This window comes from Carya illinoinensis, chromosome 4 (assembly GCF_018687715.1).
Source record: "Carya illinoinensis cultivar Pawnee chromosome 4, C.illinoinensisPawnee_v1, whole genome shotgun sequence".
Taxonomy (NCBI): domain Eukaryota; kingdom Viridiplantae; phylum Streptophyta; class Magnoliopsida; order Fagales; family Juglandaceae; genus Carya; species Carya illinoinensis.
Genome location: NC_056755.1, coordinates 43,505,825 through 43,523,192, shown reverse-complemented (window position 1 = coordinate 43,523,192; position 17,368 = coordinate 43,505,825). Strand labels below are relative to the sequence as shown.

Genomic DNA, 17,368 nt, shown 5'->3' with positions numbered 1-17,368 from the left:
TATTTCAACCAATCTAGCCCAACAAAACGCAAAATATATCATTTCACTATGGTTTCTAGCCGTAATCTTATAGTTTGTTTATCAAACTATGGAAAAATCGCTATTTTTTCCTTGTAAAAAATTGGTGGGAGGAAAACTTCTGAGTCCATATCCCTATTTTTTTTTTTTTTTTTTATATTTCGTATGCGTTGTATTTGCTAGTTTTGAGATGATTGTTGATGACTCACCTATTGAATCTTGTATCTTATAACTCTTTAGTTTATCTATGATATACACTTGTTAAAAAAACAAAAATCCACCACTCATATTAAGAATAATGCTAGTCCCACCGCTTCCAACTCCCGCTAGGAGCTACCATTAGAATATTTTTTTGATTTTTTTTAACTTGATAATTAAGAAAATATTTCTTTTAATGATGTTATAATTTTTTTAAAAAAGATATTTAAAAATATTAAAAAATATATGTGAAAATAGACTAAAAAATGAAAACATCAAAATAACAAACTTCATATGAACGGCTTAACCTCGTATACGGTTATGCCAAAAAAAAAAAATGAAAATACTTTGGCCTTTTCTTTTTTTTTTATCTTTTTTTTTTCTTAATGATTAAGAAAAAATTGTTTAATATTATTATAAATTTTTTATATTTTTTATAAATATTTAAAAGTATTAAAAAATGATTTTTTTTTTTTAAAAAAAACATATTTTTTTAAGCCTAGCGGTAGCGGTGGCCCCAGCGGGACCATCGTCCAAAAAAAATCAAAGACAACGCATTCTCTCTAGTATCTACGTACAAAAAACACGTTTTAGAGTATTTGAACGTGCTCCAGAAGGACTGTAGTCAACCCACGTGATGTTTTTCTAATTGTTCGGTCATGGCATCGGACAGAGCAATTGCCTCAGTGGTCCAGGGTGAATGCGCGTGAGGCCAATCTGCTGGCCTTTGATGGAAAGGCAAGCGGTCAGGTTCTTCTGGAATCAAAAGAGAAACAAGTTGATATTTTTCCCCAGTTCGATCAGTTTGAGTTTGTTTTCTCCACCATACAAAGTGTTTTCCTTATCTCTCTCTCTCTCTGTTTTTTCCCCTTTAAGACGAAGAAATTGAAAGTAATTACCCGTGAAGCACCATATATAAAAGGGGCTCTGCCCACGGCTCTTTGGTTCAGTTTCTAAATTCCTTTTTAGATTTCTTTTTCTGTGTGGGGGTTCCCTGTGATCATTAGAAGACTCCTTTGCATCTCAAAAGGTTAATTTTCTTTCTGTTTTTGCCAACTTTCCCCCTCTCTGTATCTTTTATGAAGCTTAAGCTGAAGAAAAAGTAACCTTAAATTCTACTTTTCCTTTTAACTTAACTCGAATTTTCTTTTCTCCACAGGAATTGATACCCAAAACAAGAGAGATTGAAGCTGTTGTATTATCAAAGAAGAGATGCTGCTGAGAAGCTCTTCAACACCGGTTCTGGGATCCCTCTTCTCATCCTTCCCAGAAAGCCCCAGTAACTTCAATCACTGTGAAACCAATATCACCATCAAACACCCACCAACTGCCATTCCCCAAAGCCACCACAAGCTCTCACTCCGCCAAAATGGGTCTCTCAACCTCTCTTTATCCTCACGCATCTCCTCCCCAATTTCTCCATCCACCCGTGACCTTGACCGGAGTAGAGGCTTTCGAAGAGCTCAGTCCGAAGGAAACTTGGAAGGACTAGCCTTTGCTTCTTACAACAGCAATGATCAAGAACCCAACAAGGTTTTGGACAGACCCAAGTGCTGTGTATTGCAAACTATACCGTCTATTAGAGGTGGGCACGAAGATGTAGAAGAAGAAGAAAGGGATACAGAGGATGATGGAGAGAGAGAAGAACTGTTACAGAAGAATGAAAGAGGGGAAAAGAGGGCCATGCCAATGGAAACACAAACGCTCAGTTTGGAGAACAGAACGAGAAACATGGTTTTGACAAAAGGGGTGGCGGATATTATGAATGGAATCTGGAGTCAGGGTTTTGGAGATGAAAGAGAGCTTCTTGGCCAAGGGTTGTTTCTTGCAGGAGAGCTAGGCATTGGCAGTGGTGGTGACGGCATTGGCGGCGGTGGAGAGTCCAACTCAGCAGGTCCCGGCGGGGATGGCGAGGACAATCGAGAGGTTGAGGAGTATTATAAGAGGATGGTGGAGGAAAATCCCGGCAACCCTTTGTTTCTGAGAAATTATGCTCAATTTTTGTACGAGGTTAGTTTCGTCGCATCTCTTTCTTCATCAAGGCCGAGACTCTATAAAGTGCTTTGCTGGAATTCTCATCATTAGGGCATTTTCAGTAAAGCTTACACTCTTATTATATTGACAGTGGAGGAGAGATCTTCAAGGTGCAGAACAGTACTACTCTCGAGCTATTCTAGCAGATCCCAAGGATGGGGAAGTTCTATCACAGTATGCTAAGCTAGTGTGGGAGTTCAATCACGACCATGATAGGGCTTCAACCTACTTTGAACGTGCAGTTCAAGCCTCTCCTCAAGACAGGTACTGCGTGTTCTTTCGAACATGAAATCTTTACTACATCAGAACGAAGATTTTTGTTTTCTAGGTCAGGTACTTGGCATGCATTTCTCCTGCAATTTAACTTTGGATTCTTGGTTTCCAGCCATGTACATGCAGCATATGCTAGTTTCCTCTGGGAAACAGAGGAAGATGAGGATGAAAGTGATGTGCCAAAGGAGAGTGAAGTCATGCTCATGCCTTCACATTTTCATGGAGCTGTGGCTTCAGCAAGTGCTTAAAAGTTCAATGGAAGTAGAAGTTTAATTCCGAGACAATGGCGATTTAAAAGAAATACAGAGAGTGGATGGCCATGGTTTTTCATGTAAATACATATTTATTAGATGATAGCATTATTTATTAAATGGTAGCATTTGTTTCCCTGAGCTATTGACTGATGTCATGTTTCAATGATGATAAAGGATGGCCCTGACATTGCATGTGTATAGAGAATCATTGGCCTAACAATTTTTCCCTCTACATCTTATATCTTGAAGAGGTATATTTTAAGTGATTTTAGTTAACATGTGTCACGACAATAGGTGTGTAGTGTAACAAGAGATGAGAAAATCAATAATGAAAACTTGATTAGCAATGTTACAAATTGATGGCTAAGTTTTTGTTTCCCGTAGATAAGAATAGGAGTGGACAAACCTCAAGAGCGTAAAGCTCTAGGTTATTGCTAGAGGCCATTGTTTAGGGGTAAGGAGTTGAGTCCTCCAATACTTTCTTACCGCTACCAGAGAGCTGATGATGTCCGACACACGAACAACGTAGACTTGGGGGTGGAATTTTGGAGGTGTAATGGTGACAGAAAACAGAGCTACTTTGGATTAGCCAAAGCAACACAAAATGAACTAAACATGCTTATTACGCATACCTCTCTCTACCCTCTTATCACCTAAAATCGAGATAGACCGTTCTGAGGAATAGTCTTATTATCTGACAGGCAAGTAACACAATTCATCCTCTTGAATTTTACTATCTCAAGTATCCTGATAATAATCAAATCAGGTCTTAATAAAATGTCACCTGATTAGTGTGTTTTTGAAGAGACAAACTAAACTTAAGATAAACCCAAAAATAATAAAAAAAAAATTCATCGACAAAAACTGTGAGTGCTTTCTGGGAAAGAGGGATAGAGATGGGCACATAAAATAGACCATGGCATTGATTACGCAATTAAATTGAATAGCTATAAATACTGAAAGATTCACTTACGTGCCTCTCTCCGACTCTAGATCCTGACCGAATTCTAGGAGATCAAAATCATGAGAAGAGAACATTGACAGAAGCCGCTGCACCGCACCAAGCAAGTGTAGCCTTTTGACCAAGATTGCTATCAGATTTTTTTTTTTTTTACTGAATCCTGTAATAAAATGCGAGCGACGGGCAAGAATATTGTAGTAAAACATTGAAATATGAAAAGAGTACTGCTACATCCACAAAGGAATTGTATAAAAATAATTCAACAAACTAACGTGGCTTCATCTAATCTATTAGATCCACTTTACAATAAAAGTAACTTTGTAATCTAACGAACCACATCAAGCCACATTAGTTTGTAGGATTGTTTTTGTGTTAACCTTTTGTGGCTAGAGTATTTCCCATATGAGAATAGAGGTAAGCATGGATTCACAGACCAATAAAAAGAGTCATATACTGTGATAAGAACCTAGGGTCACCCATTAGGGAAGCAAACATGTTTTCCTGAAAACATGTGACTTAAATGCTTAGCGAAAAAAATCCCACTTGAATTGCATGATAAAACTCATTCATCGGGGAAAAACAACATACAAGAAACAACACAAACAAGTTTCTCACAAATCCCATTCACGTAAAATGGCACACCTGAAAGTACGACATATTTCCTGGAACCACTAGGAGGAAAGTGTGTGATCTAGATGAGCCCGAAAAGCTGAAATAACTCCCAAATCCAAAAACTAAGTTTGGCCCATGAATAGTTTCGCCTCTCGGTAGATACTTGATTGCCAGTCTTTTTTATCTCATCGTGAACCACGCTGATAAAAATCATTGCCTCTTAGTCTGTTGTATTCACCACTATCCTGATTGCTTCCCCTGCCCAAGCTCCGAGCACCAAAACGCCCCTTTGGGGCCTCTGTTTGGTAACTTCCTCTTCCTCTACCCCTTCCTGGTCAACGTATTTCACATAGATGTTAACAGACCACAAATTTGGTGAACTCACATTCAAGTCTATAACGAAACAAAAAAGAGAAAAGTTGGTTACTCCAAGCACACCATTGTAGTTGGAAAGAAGATGATATTGGGCATGAAAAATTCAATTACGTGTGTATGATAAGAGCCAGTTTGGCCCATAAGTGCTGATGAACCCTGTTTCTACATGTTGGTTTGACATGATTCATAAGATATGATCGACCACAAGCCCATATCAAAGCAGACACAGCGGGTATTGCTTTGAGTCTGAAAGCAAGGAGCTTGCTTATTCTTCTCAACACTAACTACCATAACAAAAATCATCACTACCACGAGTTGAGAGCAAGGACCATCACAATCACCACAGCTACTACAGCAGTAGCCATTGTGTTAAATAACACCCATGCTCCTGTGGCAACACATTGCCATCAAATCCATATTACCAACCCTCTTGTAGAAAAAAATATAATTTTGGAAAGTTTCCCTTTGTTTATATTCAAAATAATTTTGACGAGTTTTAGATATTCCAGGGAAATCATTTTAGCCAAGACTGCCTTAAAGAGCAATTAGTAGAATTGCACACAGCAAACAATTAAATAATAGATAATCAAGAAGGAATATGTTTGTTAGGTTCATTTTTTAATACGTCCAATCATGCTGGGTTAATGAATACTTCTTATAAGAGAAATAGTTTAAGGCACATACTTCCACCTCGATAAGCACTGCTGCTGTTTGGTCTCCTCTCTTCAATGTAGACTTGCCTTCCAGCCAATTGTATTGGAGATGCCTACAGAGAATCAATTTATGTTGGTCAACATCATATTAAAGAGTACAAACTTGACATTTAAATTATCAATTAAGCCGAGATTTTGGAAGACTATTAAAAAGATCATTGAAGACATACAACACGTTTTTTTTTTTTTTTTCCAAGTGACATTAATAACAGCACATAAGGCAGTCTTGTTCTTTAGGCACAACATATGACAAACAAAATATATCCTGTGTCCCAAAAATATAGTCCCATTTTACGTAACATACATTTCATGAGAATAACATTTAATAAAAATCTATCGATCTACCATAGTTTTGTTTTCCAGGATTGTCCTTATTACAAAAAGCGACAGGAGTATCAAAACTTAAATTTGAATCTGAATTAATGCATAAATAGGTATTATTGGAAAGTGAATTGCTTTTATATTTTGATTTTAAACTATAGAGAAATAATACAATATACTATGATATTTACATTAGAGTAAGATAACATCAATATATAACAAAACCCCTTAAAGTAAGTGAAGTCCCGTAAGTGAATTGCTTTAATAGTATATCTCTCTTGTTTTCCAACAAGGTTTGATGAAGAAGGTGCATGTCCATTTTATTTTCATCTTAATGTACTGGTAACAACTTTTTTGTTTGAGCATGCAATAGCGAGAGAGAACGAGAGAACCCTAGAGGAGCCACCGCCGTCGGCACCTATCCGGCGAGTGACATCACACGTCCGGCACAGAAAGGACCGGCGGACACAGGCGACATCACTAAAGGGTATATGGCGCCATATATCCCTCTGGTGACCTGGGTATTTCTCTACCTCGCCTCTGCCTGCCTTTTCTCGGTGGAGCCACCGGCATTTCTTCTCACAAAAAGTTGCGACGAGTCCCTGCAACCCCTTCGCTGGCTTTCGACGTCGGAGTTTCTCCAGCAACTGATTTTTTTGGGTAAGGTCTCTTTTTTCCAAGATTTGGCAGGAGCGGCAACCCTATTGGCTTCCACATAACTTATTGACAGGCACCGATGACCTCTTCGCTGGCCTCCGAAGTCGGCCTACCTCCGGCGACTGGTTTCTTTTGAGTTGGGCATTTTTCCAGCCTTTCTTGACAGAATGAAGCCCCGTACAGCTTGAAGTTGTATCAGTATGGGTCAAATGGTGCATTTTTGGGTGGAATCAAAGGCTTTTGAGTTTTTGCCAGAAACTTGGAGGTCTTCTTTAAAAATAGTGGAGAGGGGCAGAAGGTTTTGGAGATCGGTAGTAATGGGTCAGAATGGTATAGATTGGTTGATTGCTATGGTGGGAGAAGCATTAATGGCGGAGAGAAATACAGATTATACAAAACACTTGCATGAAGGTAATAGAGAATTCATGTTCCAACGATGCTCCAACAAGCATGGTTGGTATCTAACTATCACCGAATATGTTGGAGGCTGACAGACCAGTGTTGTAATTCCAGAAGGGCATGAAGGACAAGGTTGGGAGAAGTTTCCAGCAGAATTACGCAGAGCCATAGATATGCCCTGTGATGAGGGGTCAAGAAAGGAAAAGAAGATTGAGAACATCAAAGACCCAAGCACATCCACGGTGGTGAAGTGATCTTACGAGGCAGCTCTGAAGATGGCGTCATGCTTCTATGGCTTAGAGTAAAGGGAACGGTGACAGTGGTCTGCAAATCACACAAGCTCAGAACCAGCTTGAAGTGATTCAAAATTCTCTAAAAGATATGGAAACCCAACTTGCCGAGTTGAAGACAGCGATAGCTTGCTTGTCAACAAAAATAGACACGCTTTCAGCTGGAGGCAACAGGGCTGTTAAGACTAAGATAGGCCAGATTCCTTTAAATTCAGATAAAGGAAAACAGAAGATTGGATTTGGTCGTCCCTATAACCAAATCCAGAAGAGTGGTGAGTCGAAAGGAAATCTAGGTTATTTGAAGTGGGGTCTTCGCCGGATGTTGGTGTAGAGAATGCAGTAATGGAATATCATTAGCCTCAGGTAACACATGATAAACTGTTAGAAGGCATTACACCCTTGCCCAAAAATGGTAAAGGAGATGTAGGTTCTGCTGAAGTTGCTCGTTTAGGGTCGCCTGAGGTGAAGGGACTTGCTGTCACCCCAAAAGCTCTAATGGGGATGGAAAGAAACAATGGAGTTGATGAGGAGGTACGGGACTTGTCGTTGGTGCCTTGTGTGGAAGAAATTTTTTTTTTTTTTTTATAAGTAGCGTGGAAGAAAGTCCAAAATTGGGAATGCAATTGGTTAATGTGTCTGAGGATAGTGTTGCTCCCCTGGTCTCTTTTCCTCCAATGGCGGATTGGATTCTGCCTGAAGTTAACGAGATTCTGCCTTTCGTGGGGATTTCACATGGAGGATGCAAAGACCAATTCAATGAACTAATCATCGCAATCGAGGCAAGCCACGCGCTTGAAACCAAAAGTTTCAAGAAAAACAGGGAGTTACAACGCCTTTCTTGGGCAATTAACTACAACACTAAGGGAGGTAGCTCAGTTAGAGGGAAGTCTAAAGAGAGGGCAATGTGAAGACGGGAACAAGGGGCATTTTGGGTATTAGTTAATTGGGAAACAAGGGGTTGAGGTTCAGTGTAATTTTTGTGTATTTTGGTTGGTTTTGGGATTAGTATTGTGGGTTGTTTTTGGGTCATTAGGGCACTTTATTATGGGCTAGGTGTTTTCTTGTATATGTTCAGTGTACTTGGTTACTCCTTTTGATATATAAAATATTTTTACTTATAAAAAAAAAATTCATCTTATAACGTGTACAATAAAAAAACAGTGCACTGTCATCACAAAATTAATGATATAGCCTCAATTAAAAGCTCGACCCAGAAGATATAACAATGGGCAGGTAGATGATTAAAATGACAAGCCCAATCCAGAAAATATAAGTAATTAATATGAAAATAAATTCGATAGATCAAGCAAAGGATCACATCATAGGATCAGGTGTGTAGACAACCAGGGTAAAATGATTGCCATTATATAAACAGGAGATTCACCACAACTCCCCGAAGACATTTTCTACTAATTTAAACATGTGGAGAGAGAGAGAGAGAGAGAGAGAGAGAGAGAGAGAACACAAAACAGATAGAAACCTTGAGTGCATTTTGAACGCCCATAAGGTCTTCAAACTCGACAAAAGCATAACAGAGTCCAATTTCCTGTACAAATTGATTGCCTTAGCTTAGCTTCTCTTAAGGTTATATCATATATATATATATATAATCTAAATAAAATCAGTAAAAAAACTCACCTTGCGAAACCTAATAAAGATTCCATCAGGTATTATTTGGCCAAAGTTCTTGAATTCTTCCTCAATTTCTGCTTCTCTAACATTAGAAGGCAAGTTTCTCACATAGACAGACTTCGGTTCACCTGGAAATGATTGGGGAAGGATCAACTTAAAGAAGAAAAGAAAATACTTCAACATTAATATAAATGTAGAATCTCATAAATGAAATATCATCATGTTAATGCAAACTATATATAATATATTGGTACACGCCACATAAAAGTGGGAGTTAGGACTCATCACATGGTCCTCAAAGAATGAATCTATTTGCAATCCTCTTTGTTGATACACCAAGCACACCGCTCAAGTGGAAGCCTGCTACAACAGCTTACATAAAAAATTATTGATACTTTGACTCTATTTATAAATATAATGGGTCCCACAGTAAGTAGTGCATTACATACTAGGCTTGCAAATAGCATAATTCATTCTCGAAATGTCGGTTAAATTCTCTTATGAATGTTACCTGAATACATAGACATATATTTTGCTAACAACAATATATAGATTACATGAAACGGGAAGAATAAACATTACAGTCAGCCAAAGACCACTAATGAGTTCAGTTTATGAAACAATATATCAAATCTTGACAAATTTTCAATACATGAATCAAGAACTGGACCTTCTTCTTCTTCCACTGTCAGACCCTCCTCCACTACATCTACCCCAGCTTCAGGCACAAATGACAGCACAAAGTTTGACTGCTGAGCAGCAGGCAGCGGTGTATGATTCCAGTCTGATACAGCTGGAGAACTTTTGCGTAAAGATGGCTGGGATGCAACTGATGATGCAGCCTGTCCTTTAGAAACTCCCAGCTAGCAAATTTCAACCATTAAAAACAACACGCATAATGAATAAGCCAACCAATCAAACACAAACAAGTAAATTTCGAACTGTGAAAAATTGAAAATGAATTCAGTGTTACAAAATAAAGGATATATACATAAATACCAAAACCATCAGACAAATAGATATCGATAAAGATTCCCTCTTTTCTGTGCATAAATCTTTTTCTATAACCAACAACAAACACCCAAACCCCTCCACATGCATATTTTTGTTAATTCAATTAATGTATGCCAGATTTGCAATCGTTTCTATAACCCCAGTTCCTCTCATAAATGGTCTTTTCCCATCGATTATGCCTAGATCTTTGATTATTATTGCATAAATAATGATTAATGAGATCCAGGGGGTAGTGTAGCTCAAATAACAATCATCTTTTGATCATTTCAGCCAATTTGATAAGAATGCAACGAATGAAGAACAATATACAAGTGAAAAGCAAAGTGGAGTAAACTTTTGATAAGGGAAAATAAAACATAAAAAGCTACAAGTGAAACAAACAAAGCTCATACAGTGTAGAGGCATATTGGCAAAAGAAGAAAGCCAACAGCAAATTGAAAATGCACAAAAAGGGAGACAGGTGAGTTAACCCCCCCACCCCACAAAAAGCAACCCACACAAAATCTAAAAATGGAAGAGGTGCATACAATAGCAGCATAAGTTTTCTTTGGTGCCTCTCCCACTGATTCCTCCACAGCTGGAGCAGGGGCTTCGTGCACAGTGTTTATCATGCTTTGAAATGAAGGAGATGGCTCCTCTACAGGAGTTTCCTCCACCACAATTTCAGTCTCATAGTCCTCTTGCTGCTGTTGCTCTGGTAGACTGTACTTATCAACTAGATCATCTTCTATGTGGATTGAATTCACATAGTCCTGGGCCTCTTCCACATAGTCAGAAACTGCTAAAAGCACAGGGTTAAAAGAGAACAAAGAAAAAAGAACAGAAAAAAGTGATATGTTTGCCTATTAAAATCTAGAATAGTTAGATGCCTACACTGAAGAGAAAGGCAAACTTCTCAGAGATCAAGGAAATATCTATGAACATACCTAATTTTTTTTTTTTTTTTTTTTTTTCGGGGAACCTCTCCACCCCTACAGAGTAAACCCTGGTCCCATGCACCGCACCCCGGATGTTTCCCTACACGGAACTAGTTAAATCGCTGGCTTTTCACCAGGGCGTGTGGCCCTAAAGGATTGTTTGCACCCATGAGGTGTTGAACCTTAGACCTTGAAGGGAGTGAGACCCCAAGACCAAAGCCTTCACTAATTGGACTAACCCCTTGGGGTTCATATCTACTTTCCATATTAAAGAGATTAGGGAATGCCAATAATAGTTTGAATCCATAATTGATAAACATATCTACCTTCCAAATTAATATTAAAATACCAACAACATTGACTAGGAATCTCAATCATGACTTCTAATAATTATGCCTTAAATTGGTAAAATAAAGAAGAATCTATGACGGTATAACTAACCTTACAATTGCACCGAACTAAACACAATCTAGGACTCTAGGGTTGAAAGGCCAAGACTAGGCACTAAAAACTTGATAACTGACATGAAATGCCCAAGACCAGGACCCTAAAAACTTGCTGGAAAATTTGAAAACACATCTGCATCATACAATGAGTCCTATATGCATATAATTTATTTAATTTTTAGGTTGAGCCATACAAAAAATCTCACGCAAAGCTTCTGGGGTCCAATTACAATAATTTGCGGAGGAGTAATTTGATTAATCGCAAAGTAAAGCAGTGGCATTACCTGGCGGCTCTGGAAGAGTGTTAGAAGGATTTGATTGCGTGTCGAAATTGCCTTCTAATGGAATGGGTGCTTGATGTTGGTATATTCTTCCATCATCAACAAACTGAAAGATATCATTGAGAACGAAGTAACCCTTCTCTTGAGGAGCAAGGAAAAAGCTCTGCACAAAATTTCTCCTTCCACTGAAATCTCTGGTTTTAACCAATCCTGAAACCATCACCAAAACACCTCCATTCCAAGAATCAAGAGAGTTGATTGTCTTGATCTCAATTGCAGTAAAATTTAGTGATATGAGAAGTGTATGGATTTCCTGTAGAAGGGAAAAAACCAACAATAATCAACATGGAGAAAATGCAAAGAAAGGAGTAAGAAACATACTAATTCCTAAAGCAAAAGACAACCAATAGGGCAAAAACAAAAATTTAAGGAATCACTGCAATTGTATCTGCAAGATAAACAGCCATTTCAAATTGCATCTATAAGATGTTGGCATACAAATTTCATATCACGATTAATCTTACTACAAATGTTGTCTGCCCCTTAACAAGCCCCTTGGAATCCTGAAGTGGTAATAACGTGTGCAAGAAAATTGTATGCATAGAAAACTTGCTTCTTGCATTCTTGGCACAAAAGAGGAAAGTGGCTCCAATAAAACATGCTATTTCGGAATTCCTAACTATTTTCTCTCTTCATTTAGGCTCCCCCCTTTTAAGTGCAAAGATGATTGCCATGGATCCACGGGGACAATCTGGGAATAACGGAGATCAGGTATGTGGAAACTAAGAATGTGTTCTGCTATTAAACAAAGAGAGGAGACAATGGGCATTAGACCAATCAAGAAGTTCCACCCAACTCTACTAGAATGGTTATGAAAATTTAGATAGCCAAACCATAGAGTAAATACTTATCGAAGTCAAGGATGAGCAAGAATGATAGAGAAATGTAGCTTCAATAGAGTGGTTCTTGTTTTTGGAACCAATATAAAGCATTAGGACTGAAAGTGTTCATCTTCTACAAAACCCCATGAATGAAAGCACGCCCTCTATTGTAGGACATAGAGAGTAAGAAATTTAGAAAGTATGTGTGGTATGAAAAATATCCTTTCACATACTGATATCACCTCACAACTCTAAATAAAAAAGAATCAAACAATATGTATAGGTTGACTTCCCAGAAACAGACAATATTTTTTTCTTTATAGGTAAACTTCCCAGAAACTGACAACACTTGGGGCCAAGAAAAAAACAATAGGACTTTTTATCCATTTCGTTTATACATTTCCACAATCACAAGATCTATCAAAAGTGACTTCTTGTCATTGGCAAAAGATGGGTGCCATGAAACTATCCCCTACAATCATATGTACCGTTCTAATTATCGACCTATCAATACGAAATTCTAAGGTAGATTCGGCATTAACAACTTGTAAGAGTTGTTAAATTGGTTGGATCTAATAAAGTGGAAACAATTTTCATTGCATGCCTTTAAGATTTCGTAAAGAAAGCAGGTCACATGTCAGGAACTAGTGCAATATGCTTTATTAAACCTAAATAACAAAAGAAAAGTATTGACAGCCTCTATCTCCATGTAAACCATACTTGGTTTGAGACATTTTGCATATACGCTTTCATAAATGTTTGCCTTAAAATATGTCATAAACACAGTTTCCTTTTGCAGATATATAAATTTAAGTCAATAAGATTGCTTGCTAATGTATATGTCCATATACTCGCACAAATGTATAAGGCATAGTGACCATTTGTTCACATTTGAGCATTTCATGGCTTTATATGATTTTGGTCAGGCCTTGGATTTGCTCCTCAATGGTCACCAGTTCGAGTCCCCTCAGGACCACTGAAGGTTTACTGGGCCGTTAACTTCAGAGTCCCGTGGGATTGGTCGAGGTGCGCGCAAGCTGGCCCGAACACCCACGGATATAAAAATAAAAAATAAAAAATAAAAAGATTTTGGTGATGGTTACTTCAGGCATTTATTTTATTAGGATTGAATCACTTTCCTTCCAAACATTCCAGAATTCACTCCGCAAGCCTATTCTGGCATTAATATCTTGCTATAAACAAAAACGTAAATTAGTAAGGCAATTATTCTCGAACTGCACACTTTAGATATCTCTTCCTTATCCATATTGTGCTAGTTCGTGATTGAATTACCAGTTTGTTTGCCATAAGATTATTCTTAATTATTAAGAAGAAAAAGTTTTCATGTCATAAGATTGCCATCAAAAGTAGAGATGTTTTAAATAGTCGTACACGACTATAAGACCACTTAAACTATACAAGAAAGCAAATCAATTGCTAGTGTCATGGGCTTGGCGAAATAATGAGCTCCTCTATTGTACTAAATGGAAGGAGTTTTAGTGACTTTTATGCTACTATCCGTAGCACGTAGTTTGTAATTAGGCTTTTTCTTGTATACTTCCTGTGTACTCGGGTTTTGCCTTTTTACGTGGATCAATAAAATCTCTTTTATCTATCAAAAAAATAACAATGAGCTCTAGGAAATTATTGAAATCTATGCTTCCAGTGTTTCTAAAGTGCTAGCATGGTTTGACCACACCAATGAAGGCAAACACAAAATATTCTTATGCATCTTTCCAGCCCATTAATACCATCTTCCATCTCAAACCCATCCAAAAAGAAAAATTCCAGAGTCATATTTATAAAAAGAAGTGTCAAAAGGTCAGGAGACAAACATCATTTCACTCTCCTCTCCAAAACCATGACACTTTGCCCAATATTTATAGTTAAAAAAAATGAACACACACGTCAAGCCTAAAACCACAGTTAGCCATCTCTTTGGCAGACACCTCTAGGTATGACACTCATGTTGACCCATTTTAGATGCCTATTTGGATGCCAATACAAAAAACTTGCCCTATGTTGTCCGTAATCATGTATCCCATACATCTGAACCAACATGTCTGGTTCATAAAAGCACACACTACTTATAAAAATAAAATAAAAGCACACATACAGTCATGCCCCTATGAGTGGTCTCTGACACCTCATATCCGTTTCCTTGTCCACAATCGCAGGAGAATTCCCTCTGGTTATCTTGTATAATATAGATGCATTTTATTATGGATGACTAGAATCCCTCCTACATTTCCATAATCATTCAATAACAAAGATTTAAATTAACACCACAAAAAATAAAAGCCACTCTCACCTACTGATCATAAAGCTAAATCTTCTAGCACATAATATAATAAAATGAGAGCTGAAAAAAAAAAAAAAAATTAACCCCATACTATATACAAACAGGTTCATCCTCAAAAGGTGAAAAAAACCATTCCTCAGAGTCATATTCCATTTTTAAAAGCATAAATACACAAACCCAAGAGTATAGAGATAATATACTTTACCAAATCTGATTCCCATGTTTTGCACAAGAAAACAAACTAGAACCCACAAGAATCAAGCTTTATCTAGAATGAGATAAGTGGTGATAAAAAATAAAAAATAAAAAACATATAAGCAGTTATCCACAAACAGTTCCCGAAAGACTTACTAGCATTGCAGAGGCGGACTCGCTTGAATCTCCATCGACTCGTATCATGGTGCTGCCTTCGGTGTAGAACTGATGAACACGATCGGGCTGTTGCTGAAGAACTAGATAGTACTGTCCCACAAAGTACGACCCCACCTGCAAAAACCAACAAAACCCCATATCACCCATTGAAATAAAAATGTCTTTGTCATACATCTATAAACTCCCATATCCATGTGCGCGTGCATATGCAACGACCTGAGTGGCACTGACACGTCCAGGGTAAGAAGAGGACATTTTCAGTCTCCTGCTCGCTCCCTTTTTCTAGAAAAGCATGCAGTAGCCAAAAACAAAGATTTTGGGTCGCAGATCCACTGACAGGTATAGTATACCGAACCCTAATCTTCAGTAACTAGGGTTTTAAATGACAGTTTTTCGCGTCAGATAAAACACAGTTGACAGAAACAGTGCTTGGAGATTTCAGAGCAAGGAAGAAGGATTAAAAGATATCGAGAGAGAGCCAGAGAAATAGACGGATTTTAAACGGAGAAGGAAAGGAAAGATCGAGGAGAGAAATGAGAAGACTAAAGACGATAGATCTGCGAACAGAGAGAGATAGGGAGAGAGCGCCTTGTCTGCTGCACCGTGTTCTTCCTTCGCCAAACTTTTTGATTCGCTGCTTTTATACTGTGCTGCTGAGGAATACCACACGAAACAACGGCCGTCGGATTGGGTAAATGGCACTTAGGAAGACTTGCCAAATCACGACCGTCCATTACTATTAAAGAAACGTATTCTCAACGGCCCGCGGTTTATCTCGTATACCGTCGATATTTACAGTACTTGTAGGACTGGAGTGGTAAGCCTGATGATCGGACGGTGATGTGTCAGAAAGGTCCGTCACTCTATTATTTTTTTAAATTTTTTATAAAAAAAAAAATTAAATTCATCACATCCTATTTAATATATTTTAATTTAAAATATTAAATACATCTCAATTTAAAAAAAATTAAATATATTTAATAAATTTTACAAAATATTACTACTTATAACTCATCTTCATGCACAAGTTAAGCTTAAGAGTACTTCTAATGAATGTTTTATAATATAATTTTCTTTAAAATATAAAAAAATTCTCTTAAAAGTAGGAGTGTCAAATTGTGTTAACGGATCGTGTTTGTGTCGTGACAAAGCATGTATATTATACTATATAGATTAACCCTAACCCGACTCGTTAAGCTTATCGTGTCAAAATTTCAAACCCTAATCCAACCCATTAATATAACGTGTCGTGTCGTGTCAACCCGTTTTGATCCATTAGTGAATATTACTAAATAAATTGATATGAAACAATATGACATATTTCAAATTGTTTATATAAATGGGTTAAATATTCTTGAAATTAACCAGTTTGACTTGATTAAATTTAATATAATTTTTAATAAATGTTAAAATCACAATATCTATAAAAATTATAAAACTAACTACAAATCCAAAATTACAATCTAAATAATAAAAATATCGAAATTAAAATTCTAACAATTTTACTTTTGGGTAGAAGGGTATAATTGTAATTTTAACTTTCTTAACATGTCATAACGAGTTATAACGGGTTGATCCATTATCAATCCGTTAAGCAATCGTGTCTTAACGGGTCAACCCGTTTTGACTCGAACCTTTTAAGACTAAACCCTAACCCGCTATTATCGTGTTGTGTTCGTGTTAGGTTAACGGGTCGTGTAACATATTGCCACCCCTACTTAAAAGTAACCCCAATAGATCTTGTATTCTATTCGATATTTTGCTACAGGAATCCACTAAGTATAAAAGAAACTATTTATTATTGTAAATATTTTAAATTAGCTTCTCTCTTGTTGTTATTTTTTATTGGAGAAAAAGTATTAAAAAGTATAAAATTTAAATGATATAAAGAAAATATAGATAAGTTAATATAAGATATATTGTAAAAATTAATATGTAAAATAGAAAAAATGAGTTTTGATGATATATTTTAAATGATAAAATGAAAAATCCATTAGGAGTACTTTAAGGCCCCGTTTAATTGTTGGATTGTATTGAGATCAACTCAGTTTAGTTTAATTTAAGTTTAACATCCAAACACACAACTCTCAAATCACTAAACTCATATTAATTCAAAACTTCTTTACTAGTGAGATCTACAACTTTTTTGATTCATCATAAATAATATTAAACTCATTTTAATATCTAAACGCATATAAATTCATCTGAGCTTAATTCTATAGAACTCATTTAACCAACTTAATTCATTATTATTTATAAAAAAAAAAAAAATGAACTGACTCAACTTCACTCAACATCCCCACGCAACCTAAATAGTAAGAAATGCAATATCATACGAGGCAGCAACGGTGTACTTGGCCCCAACAGGAGTTGGAGAATCGTTTGGGATCTCTGGGCGTTGAGTTCCAGAGAGGGTTT

At 37.0% G+C, this 17,368-nt stretch overlaps 2 protein-coding genes across 3 annotated transcripts; one reads left to right on the top strand and one right to left on the bottom strand.

The window, feature by feature from the left end:
* Positions 1-949: 949 nt before the first annotated feature.
* Positions 950-2,982, top strand: LOC122306079. Its single transcript, XM_043118458.1, has 4 exons — positions 950-1,246; positions 1,376-2,226; positions 2,342-2,514; positions 2,636-2,982. The coding sequence occupies exons 2-4, from the start codon at positions 1,429-1,431 to the stop codon at positions 2,769-2,771; spliced, it is 1,107 nt and encodes a 368-aa protein (XP_042974392.1). The 5' UTR covers positions 950-1,246; positions 1,376-1,428; the 3' UTR covers positions 2,772-2,982.
* Positions 2,983-4,139: 1,157 nt separating this feature from the next.
* LOC122306078 (nuclear transport factor 2) lies at positions 4,140-15,577 on the bottom strand. 2 transcript variants are annotated; one of them, XM_043118456.1, is made up of 9 exons: positions 15,167-15,577; positions 14,930-15,064; positions 11,399-11,708; positions 10,279-10,532; positions 9,408-9,600; positions 8,744-8,865; positions 8,586-8,651; positions 5,410-5,491; positions 4,140-4,681 (listed from the first exon to the last, which is right to left on the bottom strand). In XM_043118456.1, the coding sequence occupies exons 1-9, from the start codon at positions 15,203-15,205 to the stop codon at positions 4,536-4,538; spliced, it is 1,347 nt and encodes a 448-aa protein (XP_042974390.1). In that variant the 5' UTR covers positions 15,206-15,577; the 3' UTR covers positions 4,140-4,535. The 2 variants fall into 2 exon arrangements, with proteins under 2 accessions (XP_042974390.1, XP_042974391.1); XM_043118457.1 differs by having other exon boundaries at positions 10,279-10,529; positions 15,167-15,576.
* Between the last annotated feature and the right edge of the window lie 1,791 nt (positions 15,578-17,368).